Raw genomic sequence first — 12811 nt, 5'->3', positions numbered from 1 at the left:
GTAAAAACATCATCCCAGTGTATTACATGTAGATTAGTTCTCAATTTATTAAAATCTGCCTTTCTAAAGTTTAAGGTCTTTGTTGAACCCAAGTAATCTGTTTTTTGATAATTTATTTACAATGAGACCATGTTATGATCACTGTTACCCAAATGTTCCAGGACTTGAATATTTGTTATTACTTCTACATTGTTTGATATGACCAAATCCAGTATTGCCCCTCTCCTGGTTGGTTCCTCAATAATTTGGGTCATATAATTGTCTTTAAGCACCCCCAAAACCTGTTTCCTTTTGTTGTAATCTCATTGCCTCAGTCTGTCTGGGTAATTAAAATCCCCCATTACGCAAACATGACCCAGTTTTGATGCCTTCTCCATTTGCAAAAGTATTTTAGCTTCCTCAATCTCACAGATATTTGGTGATTTATAGCATATTCCCACAAACATTTTCTTTATTATACTTTTACCTCCACTGCTAATTTCTATCCACAAAGTCTCTACATTTGAATCATTCCCTTCATAGACATCATCCCTTATAATAGGTTTTAGATCTGTTTTAACATATAAACATACTCCGCCTCCCCTATTTGTTTGATCCTTTCGAAAAAGGGAATAGCCCTCTAAATTAACTGTCCAGTCATGAGTTTCATCCCACCATGTTTCAGTAATGCCTATGATATCATACTGCTCCCTTGCAGCTATTAATTCATGTTCCCCCCCATTTTTTCAGTCAGGTTTCTTGCATTAGCAAGCATGCATTTAAGTTTTTTTCAGTCTGTACTATTATTTCATCTGCTCCTTCCTTTCTGCTTTAATTGGGTTTAGTGTTTAGAAGTTTTTCTAGTATTATCTTGCCAAACGCAAAACCTTCCCCCATTCTACTTCCATGACCTCTTGCTATTTCCCCATCTATTCTATTTAGTCAGTTATCTGTTTCTTGTCCCCCACCCCCCCCCACCATCCTAGTTTAAAATCTCCAACCTTTTTAACTTTGTCCCCCCCTAGCACAGAAGATCCCTCTTCATTGAGGTGCAATCCGTCCCTAGAATATAGATGGCACCTCTCAGAAAAGGAGTCCCAGTGCTCTAAAAACCCGAACCCCTCCTTCCTGCAGCACTTTCTTAGCCATGCATTAACCTCCCTGATCTCTGACTGTCTCCCTGCGGTAGCGCATGGCACTGGTAGTATTTCAGAAAATACTACTTTGGAGGTCCTTGCCTTTAAGCTTTTGTCCTAGATCCCTGAAATCATTTAGGACCCTCCATCTTTCTCTAACTTTGTCATTGGTGATAACGTGCACCAAGACCGCCGGGTCAGTCCCAGCCCCTCTGAAAATCTGTCTACCGATCAGCAATGTGCCGAACCCGAGCACCCGGGAGACAACAAACTGTTCGGTTCATGCGGTCATGGCAACACATTGCCCTATCTACCTTTCTAATGGAGTCCCCTACCACCACAATCTTTCTTTGTATCTGAGCATCCTGAGTCCCCACTGTGCTGGAGGAACTATTCCCCTGGCTGATAGAGGAATTAGTCTCCCCCAGCCTTGCCATTTCTGCTCTGACACTCCCAATATCTTAACTCAATATGACAAATCTATTGGGGTGGGTCAGCTCAGAACTGGCCTGCTTCTTCCTCTTCCCCTTCTAACAGTTACCCAGCTACCTACCTGCTCCTCACTCACTCACTCACAGCACCACCATCTGCACCACTAGTCCCAGCCAGGTCCTGCTCAGTGAGCACTCAACTCCTTTCAAGATTGTCAATGTCCCTCAATATTGCAAGTTTCCTATTCAGATCAGCAGTCTCTGACTCCACCTGCTAAAAGAGACCACCCGCTCACACTTCTCACAGTGGTATGCTCCCTGGAACAGCTGTTCCAAGTGCACATACATGTGGCAAGATCTGCATCGAGTGGCATTCTTAATCCTGCTCATTATTGCAACTACGGAGTTATAAATACGAACAATTAACTTACTTCACTATACTATACCTAGTTTAAAGCTGCAGTTCAAGCTGCCATTTAAAAAAAAAATTCCATTCAATATGTGCATCAATACAATCTCCATACTGACAAGTGATTAGCTAAATTGCTGAACGATCTGTTCTCCTGTATTCGATCGCTGAAGATTCGGTTTGGAGCTTCTTACATTCACTGTTAGAACTTTGCATCTTGAGTAGTCGTCTGCAGCCCTGTGTGGGAGATCACGTGACCAGGCAGGCACTGATACAATTGGTGCACTGCTAGAGAGAGCAGGACTCGAGCCAAAGCCTGTCTCAGAAGAGGAAGCGGATGAGACTTTATAAATGGTTGCTATAGAAACAAAAATGCTTGTTACATTAGAATACATAAAATGTCTTACATTTATTTTTTTTAAATCACACATGTAGGATATTGCTTGAGCTGCAGCTTTAACCCCTTCCTTGTTCCCACTCCTGGTTCTAATAACACACCTAAGGCCCGTAATATAGTGTGTGCGGTTGCTCCGCCGTGCGCGCGTGGCACTTATAATTTGGCTGTATTAAACCTGACTATATAATTCGGGCACGCACGGCAGTGAGCTTTGAGCCGGCTGATCGGGGGAAAGACTCTGAATAGTCTTTTCGAGCTGCTGTCGCTTGACGTCACTGTATTACCCAATCAGGGTATATTTATGTGTATGAGTACAACGTGTGTGTTCCTTTCTATAGTATTATGTCCAGTATATATGCACAGTATGGAGAGCTGTGCTGGACACGTGTCTCCGCTGGCTCGGACCCCCTTGGACCCGGCCGCCTCCAGCCACACTTGAGTTCTATGAGCAGCTTGTTAATGGTTGTGTAATCCCCCCGGCTGGGACAGATCTGGGTTCTGCTTCTCGTCTGTAAAATATGAGGAATAAACCTCGTAATGTCCGATGCTCCACAAAGTGCACGTGACTGGTGATGGAAAGGCAAGGCAACCCTTGTTAGGTATAGCTATAAAGTGTAGTGGCAATCCTGCTGGAAATAATAATATTGATGGATAAAAGTAGAATGGAAGGAACATATAACAGACTTTAAACCAGGGTGGGGGGCTATGTGCAGGAATGTATCTTTATTAAAGCTGATTTTATTTTACACCGTGGCGGAGTTCTATATGCAGTGACCGCCTTCCATTGATCCTTTGATACATCTGCTTCTCGTCTGCCTGGGTTGCAGGGTGCTGTGGAGTCTGGGTGAGACGGTCCCCCTGTGTATACAGGACCCCCATATATACAGAGAGAGGAGAGATCCCCTCATATACAGAGAGAGGAGAAATCTCCTCATAGTTTTTTTTTTTTAGGATTATTACCCTGTTTCATTCCCTCAACTTCTGGGGCTAAAGGAAATTAATTTGTCAGGGTCTACATTCAAATCACAATGCGTGCCACTATACTGAATATACATCCAAAGTCTAATAAGAATCCCTCCATAGAAACAGAACTTACAGGGCTTCTTCCCAAGTGGGTGAAGTTTATTTTGGGCTGTTTGTCCCCGTCCTCAAAAAAACATCTGGGCCACGCCCACCCGTGCGTGTCATAGCCACGCCCATCTGTCGCCCACAGCACTGAAATCTGTACACACAAACCGTGTGTTTGACGTGCACGAGCTGTAGCAGTGGCGCATGCACGGACGTGGCTACTATAAAACAAGCCTAATACAACCAGCACTTGAAATCAACCAGTCACAGATTAGGACACGCAAGCTCAGGAGATTCGTTACAAGCCTCTGTTTTAAATAGGGACACACACCAACCAGGTATATTAGGTTAACAACCACCTAACCACACCCACTGCAACCTAACCACACCCACTGCAACCTAACCACACCCACTGCAACCTAACCACACCCACTGCAACCTAACCACACCCACTGCAACCTAACCACACCCACTGCAACCTAACCACACCCACTGCAACCTAACCACACCCACCTAGTACATGAGTGCGCAAAGTTTTGGGGCTGCGCTCCCCTCTTCCCACCTCGCCGTGTGCTAGTCCCAGTGCTCGCGCCCCCATTCTCCTATGACACCGCCGCGTCATTTGATGCGTGTTACCATGACGACGCATCACGTCACATGACCGGCGTTTTCATGGTGACATGACCAGAAGCCGGCTGAATCCTGGTAAGTTGAGGTTGCAGACACCTCGTGGCGGTCCCCCCGGCATTTTATTTAAATGCCTCGGGGAAGAGCGCGGGGCCTCTGCAACCGCCATGCCCCCCAAATAAATTCCACGCCCCCCAGTTTGCGCACCCCTGCAGTAGCATACACAGCACTTCCCTTTTGATTGTAACTGCACACTTTAATACAACCAGCACTTGACCTCAGATCAGGACGTGTAACATGGACTTGTTTCTCGGTGGCATTCTGAGTAGATGAGAATTTAAAATTTGTGCTTTGCTGGCGAGAGTGAGCGGGGGAGCCATTCGTCCACACCTTGCACCTTCTTAATTTCTCTGTCCATTAGACCACAGGTCAGAGGTCAACCGTCCTGGTCAGAAAAGAGTGAAACTGCGAATGTGCCAGAAGTCTTTATGTGCTATAGGAGTAATGCTCTAGTTGTGTGGTGCCCTTTAAGGCCGTGATTATACAGAAAAACGCTGGCGGTGTCGCCGCGTGGCTCAAAAACAAGACATTAAATCCAATTACATGTAACATAACAGTAGCGGCATTTGTGCCGCCTGGAGCTGCAGGCCGGACGACTGGAGAGGAGACAGGATTTTGTTATTGGCCGGTGACGGTTGTGTCACGTGGGTGGTTCAGCCAATGAGGGCAAACCGCTCATCGCCACGCCTCCAAGCCTCCCACTCTTCTCGCCTGTCTCCCTAGTACAATCAAGATGCTGCTCAGCGGCAGCGCAGGGTGACCTCACAGAATAGCGCTGCCGCCCTGCAGCTCTTCGTATAATTGAGGCCTTGGTGGGATTCCTCGACTTCTACTGTGCTCTCTGGTGTATATGCAGCTCTCTCAGGGCCTTGTGATGAGACCCAGTATCTCAGGGACTGTCCCTGCATGGGGTATCCCCCTCACCGCAGAGGGGCCTGTGACGGTGACGGGATTAACCAGGCTTATAATAAAGGTCAAGCCCACTTGGTTAACCCTGACGCTTAGGCTGCGTCCAGGGTCAGCGCTTATGCGCTGAGGTGCGCTCACGCTCGGCACTGAGCCCCTGCAGCCGCAATGAGAGCGGCTTTAGCAGGGGCTCGCTTATGCTTCCGCAAGCGTGCAGAAGCGTAAGTCTTACCAAAATGTAAAATTCAAGCGCTCAAGGGAGCGCAGGGCCGGTCACGTGAGCGGTTCGCCCAATGAGGGAGAATCAGCTCCGTGACGTCACTGGCCCGCCCCTGGACCAAGCGTAATTCCCCGCAATCGCTCACTGCTCGGAAACGGGTAGGAGGAGATGTGCCCCGCTGACTGTGATGAGGCTGTTTTAGAGCACCCGTGCCCCCAGGGGGCGCGGGAGAATTTTTAGGGGGGTGCGTCGTTTACAGATTTAAATTAAATGCCGGTGGAGGCGTGAGGACACTGTAACTCGCTTACTTGCTGCCAGCCGGGTCTTTGACGATGCATCGCCATGGCAACGCGCATCAAATGACGTGATGGGGTAACATGACATGACGTCACATGACCCGCTACGTCATTTGACGTCGAGCCATTGGGAGAGGACGGGGCGCGAATGCTGCGGCTCCTGGGAAGGGGGCCGCAGCTCAAGAAGTTTGCGCACCCCTGTTTAGAGCAATAAAGGAGCCTTTGCATTACCTGTAGAGTTAGGTGTTCCTCGTGGCATTTCAGGCCTCGAACTCTTTATATTATATTTATCAGAGTGACAAGACACCCCTCATTGCAGAGTCCCTGGCTGGGCTAGCCACCATAACGTCTCTGGGATGGCTGCAGATTCTGCAAAGGCCCAGATTGAGCTAGAAGGGCAAGCGGTCACCTTGGATAACCCGGTAGTGACATGTTTAAGGCGGTTATCTGGGTGATGCTTGTGTGTGTGGGGTTTTTTTTTGTTTAAATACCCAAAACCTTCACCTAATAAGTATTTGAAATGTTTATGTAAACATGATGACATGGGACTTGGGAGCAGTTTGAATTCCCCTTTGTTTGGTGTTGTGTTCAGCAAGTGCTTCCCAACTCTTTATATTGACTGTGTTCAGGTCGGGTAAGGTTAAAGAAAACATTTGATTTACAATCCCGTCCCCACTCGGCCTCAACAAATTCTACTTGTAATTAATTTCTAAAAAAATGAAGCTGCCAAAGCTGTGGTTAATGTGGTTAGGTTTGATTAGGGAACGCTAAATAGACTTGCTTTGTTTTCCGGCCAGCTACATGGGATTGCAGATTTAATCACATAAAACACCTATACGTGTATGTATGTATGTATGTATGTATGTATGTATATGTTACTATGTAAACAAGGCGAGCGGAAACTTGGGAGAGGTTTGATTTCCTCGGACTACTTCCTTTTCTCTCATGTTTCTGAGTGTTCAACAAGGGTTTATCTTAATTGGCTCTGTGACAAGGACTGAATTGGATAACAATACAGCAAATATATTACTGACACAAACGTCTCCAGTCAGACGCCCTGAAGAAAAGGCATTACGGATTAATATCCAAATAAACAAAAACATCTCACTTTGTGCTGGAAGCACAGATATTTGTTTAATGAAGGTAATCCAATGTATAAATGATCAGATCTGTTACGTATGCAGGATTGCACCAGTTACATGTAAATGAGTCTCTTACATATTAGTATTCTTTGTATTCATACCATTTTTAACAAATGTAAGCGGTGGTAATACAGTATATGTAGCCTAAGGCTCGTAATATTGTGTGTGTGTGTGTTTTTATATATTTATCTGAGCAATTGCATATTATTTATAGCATTGTGAAGAAAACATACTTTCTTTTGCGGCAAGTTGCATTTTTTAAAATTATCTGGATAAGTGTTTTTTCTTCTACAAACAATGGATTCCTTTTGTATTTCTGCAATGAACTGGGTAGTAAATGTTGTGTAACATATCTTGGAAACCGGAAAAAAATAATTTACTTTATTTTTTATATATTTTTTTTCCAGGCATTCAAGCCCCTGGTTGGAAAAGGTGCATACAATTCAATCACCACAATAGAATTTCTAGTGGACAGACATCTGGAGTTTGCAATTGAAGGTAGCGCCTTTCAGCCCTATCAGGTAAGCAATACGGCATCATTCAAATATCTTGTATTTACATGACACTTTTTAAAGCTGCAGCTCAAGCAATATCCTACTGAGAAGGAACTTTTTAACCCCTCACCCCAATTTAAGACATTTAATGTATTCTAATGCTACAAGCATTTTTGTTTCTATAGCAACCATTTACAAAGTCACATCCCCTTCCTCTTCTGAGACAGGCTCTGGTTCTTGAGCCCTGCCCCCTCTCTAGCAGTGCACCAATTGTATCTAGGTTCCTGCCTGGTCACATGATCTTCCACACACAACTTTGCATTTTGGGTAATCTTGTGCTGTGATATAAAGAACCCCTGAGCCGAATCTTCAGCGATTGATTACAGGAGAACGGATCGATCGGCACCGTAGCTAATTACTTGTCAGTGTGCAGATTATATTAATGCACATATTGAAAGGGAAAAAAACAGCAGCTTGAATTGCAAAGATTGAGAAAATCATTGGGCTCTTTAAACTCTCGTAGTACATTTGGGTTTTCTGTACTTTTAAGGGGATGTGTAGGAGAAAGGATCAGTTATTTTATCACGCAGTAAAAAATTAATAAAATAAGCAGTGGGATTATGCTGTTTGCCATAGAAACCGAAGTGCGAGTGTATTTTGCAGAGAATGCAAATGACTCTATACACTTGTTAATTCAATCCTAGCACCTTAATCACACGGTCACTGACGGTCTGCTGGGTCCTGGCCAGTGACTGTTTCATGTGGTACATGCAATGATTTAAAGAACACTTCTGAGCACATTCATGTCTCCCCTACTGGTCCTTAAACCTGCCTTGCCCATAATTGCACAGCATACAACGCTTCCACTGACACCAGGGACGTGTCACTGTTTGCTCTGTAACCACTTTAACGTCGATCCCTTTAAGCGGAAGCTTTCTGTTTCATACCACCTATTTTTTTTTTTTTTCAAACGTTTTTTATTAGGCATTATAAAGATTGCATTGTATGCTAAACAAACATCATTTTGCCTAATACAGTTTTTCTTTTTTCACACCATCTTTTAATGCTAAATCTGGCTCAGTGGCGTGCAGGCATAAGCTTAAAACAGCGATACGGGTTAAGGAAGAAAATATGTACGTATTTTTAACTGCAGTTTTGAAGCAGGGGGTCTTTGGAACCGAACCCGGTTATCAGCTCTGGGGACCACTGCTCCAGTGACACCTCCGGTATCTCAGCGGAGTTTAACGGTTCAGCTCATGCGGGCCAATGGGAAGCTGTACTGGATGATGTCACTGCTTCCTATTGGCACCATGTGACGTAGGATATTTAAACGTCGCCATTAAATGGAGTTTCACAGCTCAGCACCACTGCAGAGGTTAGTATCTCCGGATCAGGGGGTCCCCCGAGCTGAAATTAACCGGGTTCAGCTTCAGAGACCCCCTGCTTCAATCCTGTAATTAAACCCCCCCCCCCCCCAGTATTTCTGCTTTTAAGGGACAGACCCAGGTAGTAGACCAAAATAAAATGAGCGCATCAAGTCTTTAATATACCCGGAGGGGTGTCCCGCATCCCTCCCCCACCCCCCCCCCAATCATTAGAAATGCTAAAATAACGATTAATCGCCCATTGACGTGAATGAAATGAGGATGGCTATCCTTTCCCCTTAAAGTCGATGCTTTTGGAGGCTGGCATCTCAAGATGTCAATATCATAAAGTGTGAGGAACTCTTACGCATGAAGAAAACACAAGGCGCACCGATAGTAAAAGATATGTAATCAACAATTAGACAACTGTATATAGTAACTTACACATTGAGAAACTAATGTCCAAAGCATCTGGTGTGATCCAATCTCCCAATTTCCCCAGTCCGTTGGTGTCTGTGCTTGGTGGTAAGCCGCTTGAGGTCTGTGTTCCCTCGCGCTGGGAACTGCTAGGATCTCTCGTGGCGCGATTAGCCGCCCCTCACAGCCACTTCCGGGTTTGCGCAAAACAGTGTACCTCAGTCATGTGACCGGCCCTGCGCTTCCCTCAGTGGGAAAACTAAAATTGGGTTGTCGACTGAAATTCCGCACGCCTGCGGAAGCGCCGTCTAAAGCCGCGCTGATAGGGATAATGTTTCCCCTCAGCGTGGTCTTTTTGACCATGTCTGAGGCCTTAGTGATGAGATGATTTAAACCCACACATCACGAAGAAAAGTGCACATAAAGAGTTCTGTAAAAAAGATGCATTTATTGCACCAATTACAAATATATACATTTCTCGTGAAATACAAAAATACATTTAATTAATGGTTGAAAATATCCAGAATATACAAAAATATTCCTTGGTAATGGAAAAACCAACACAATAACGGACGGCGCGTGTGTGTGACCGACGCACACATTCTCTGTGTCAGTCAGACACATGAGTTCCATTATTGTGGTGTTTTTTCTATATATTACCCGTGAGTATATTTTTGTATAGTCTGGATATTTTCAGCCATTAATTATCTTATTTTTGTATTTCACAATAAATGTATATATTTGTAGTAAGTGCAATGAGTGCATCTCTTGTACAGACCGCTTTATCGTGTGTGTGTGTGTGTGTGTGTGTTTAGATTTGTACTTTTGTTCTTTTGTTCTGTTGATGCACCTCAGACTGATACTTTGTCTGCTTTTGTGCTGCGGTTAGTTAGTCGAGCTCCGTCTTTAAGATAATTTGCCAAACATTGTAAAAAAAAAAAAAAATATTTGTTTACCATGGAAATACAGCTGCTATACGCAGGTTCTGGGGCCTGTCCCGGCCCTGTGTTTGCTCACACGTGTTCTTTACCATTGTTCTGTGAAGGTTTTTTGGTCACACTTTTAATTAATTGATTCAATTAATGGAGCTGCTTTTATTGTAATAACACAGTATTGAAGCAGGGAGTGTCCGGGGCATAACCGCATTAATTTCAGCCTCGGGGACCGCTAGCTTCTCGAGTTACAGGTGCTGTTATCTCCCTGCATTGTTTATATGTCCCCGGTCACGTGGGCCGTGACGTGGGAGAATTTAAACATGGCGTAGATACCGTCGCCCCATACTGGGGCCTCTAACTCAGGAAGTAGGGGGCCCCTGTGTCGCCCCATACTGGGGCCTCTAACTCAGGAAGCAAGGGGCCCCTGTGTCGCCCCATACTGGTGCCTCTAACTCAGGAAGCAGGGGGCCCCTGTGTCGCCCCATACGGGGGCCTCTAACTCAGGAAGCAGGGGGCCCCTGTGTCGCCCCATACTGGGGCCTCTAACTCAGGAAGCAGGGGGCCCCTGTGCTGAAATGAACGTGGTTCAGCTCCGGAGACCCCCTCCTTCAATACTGTTACTAAAGTAAAATAAAAGCTTTGTGATGGCCTATTCTAGGCGCGCAGGTAGAGCGATCTGGTGCCGACTCGTGCACAGCGCTTGGCTGCGATCTGCGGTCTGTGGAGAGAGGCAGAGATTGCGACGGGGGGGCTGGGGTTTTTGCAGGGGCGGACCTTTGACCTCACGCGATTTGTCGCCCTCATTGGCTGAAGGGGAGGGGGGGAGAGCCTCCGTTACAAGTTGCAAATACAATTTTGTTGTCTTTTGAAAAACCTGTCGTAGAGCGCGGCGGCCGAATGTGTGCCAAGGTACCAGCCCTGTTGAGGGGCAGTACTTGTTCGTACAGTGCACGCCGAGCCATGAGCATTGGAACGCACTGGAACCGCAGCCTTACGCTGCATCTGTGCGCAATAGGCAATTGCTAGTTTTCTAGGGGGTGATGTGGCTAACCGCTCTAACAGAGCAGGGCCTGCCGGATCAAAACTGAAGTGCATCCCCAGGCACCCTAAAAGTTAATCCTATGAAACATCCTATTTAAGTTATGGTCGCTGAGGACAAATTGTGCATTCATAATGAAAATGAATGGGATCCCTAATCTGAGTTTTGTGTGATTGGAAGTTTGCAACTGGTGTATATATTAAAGGGCTTTAACCATTAACAGTTGTTAATGGCCATTTAAGTAAACTGTTGGTGACTATCAATAATTTGTAAACCATTATCCCACCATTATATTAGTGAATATACAGCATTTGTTACTGTTGTCAGACTGGTTACATTTTTCTATGACCACTGTCTGAACCAATCAGTGTGTCTGTGTTGAATGGTCTGTGTCTGAATGACCTTTGTCTCTGTGCCTGTGTGTCTGAATGTTCTGTGTGTGTGTGTGTGTGTGTGTTCGATGGTTCTGTGTGTCTGAATGAATGTTCTGTGTGTCTGAATGAATGTTCTGTGTGTCTGAATGTTCTGTGTGTGTGTGTGTGTTCGATGGTTCTGTGTGTCTGAATGAATGTTCTGTGTGTGTGTGTGTGTGTGTGTGTTCGATGGTTCTGTGTGTCTGAATGAATGTTCTGTGTGTCTGAATGTTCTGTGTGTGTGTGTGTGTGTGTGTGTGTGTGTGTGTTCGATGGTTCTGTGTGTCTGAATGAATGTTCTGTGTGTCTGAATGAATGTTCTGTGTGTCTGAATGAATGTTCTGTGTGTCTGAATGAATGTTCTGTGTGTGTGTGTGTGTGTGTGTGTGTTCGATGGTTCTGTGTGTCTGAATGAATGTTCTCTGTGTGTGTGTGTGTGTGTGTGTGTGTTCGATGGTTCTGTGTGTCTGAATGAATGTTCTGTGTGTCTGTGTCTGACTTTTCTGTGCTCAACAAATGTGATTTTCCGACTGAACTCCGGAACACTGCTTTTTATTTTAAATATATGGTTTACATAAATGATGCATTAAGATGACAATCTTGCTTTCAAGCATGTCCTCTGATTAAAAAAAAAAATCGAAAACCATTAATAAACAATGTAAAATGAACAATTACAAACACGTGCAGTGTTTAAAGCAGTTAGAAAAGTCTCTGTTCATCACGGACATTGGGGTCATCGAATTTTTAGGTGCTCAAGTTGTATAACCCTCCTGGAGTCCAATACAGGAAACCTATTAAACACAATATTATATTGTAGTAGAGCAGGGCTCATCAACTATCTGAATCCCCCCTCGCCCAATACAAATAGACGGGCCACAAGTATTGACATTTTGGATTTAATGTCTTAAAAGTGTGTGTGTGTGTGTGTGTGTGTGTGTGTGTGTGTGTGCGCACATACACACACACGCATTGAATGATTTAAAAAAAAATGCAATAGTTTTTTAGTGTACACAAGTACACACACACACACGGGCACGGACACGGACACGGACGTGGAGATGAAAGAGCAGGTGTATAAAGCAGACCTGGAAGGGCAGTGTAGCACTGAAGATGAATCCGCAGCTTATAAAGTTAGCTTTCTAAATGCTCTGACATTTTTTTCACATGTAAAAACACTTAAGTTCTCACAGTTACAGGGCTGATGAAGTGCAGAGTGCAGTTCTAGTATTCTTCACCTCCAATTTGAACTCCACAGACACTTCAAATGTGACCCTTAAGATGTTACACAGCCAATGTGTAGTCTCCTTACACAGGATGTGCAATCGCACTGGCAGTCTCTGGGTGAGTGATAGGCCGTTCAGCCTATCACAGAGGGATGTGCAATCGCACTGGCAGTCTCTGGCTGAGTGATAGGCCGTTCAGCCTATCACAGAGGGATGTGCAATCGCACTGGCTGTCTCTGGGTGAGTGATAGGCTG

At 45.0% G+C, this 12811-nt stretch overlaps 1 protein-coding gene across 2 annotated transcripts in view; it reads left to right on the top strand.

The window, feature by feature from the left end:
• Window positions 1-12811, top strand: part of JMJD1C (jumonji domain containing 1C) — a 1023975-nt gene that overhangs the window by 859551 nt on the left and 151613 nt on the right. For both annotated transcript variants that reach the window (XM_075612982.1, XM_075612983.1), the window contains one exon: window positions 7079-7192. In XM_075612982.1, coding sequence (XP_075469097.1) covers window positions 7079-7192 — 114 coding nt within the window. The remainder of the gene's footprint in view (window positions 1-7078; window positions 7193-12811) is intronic.

This window comes from Ascaphus truei, chromosome 8 (genome assembly GCF_040206685.1).
Source record: "Ascaphus truei isolate aAscTru1 chromosome 8, aAscTru1.hap1, whole genome shotgun sequence".
In the NCBI taxonomy this organism is placed as follows: domain Eukaryota; kingdom Metazoa; phylum Chordata; class Amphibia; order Anura; family Ascaphidae; genus Ascaphus; species Ascaphus truei.
This window is presented reverse-complemented; position numbering and strand designations above follow the sequence as displayed.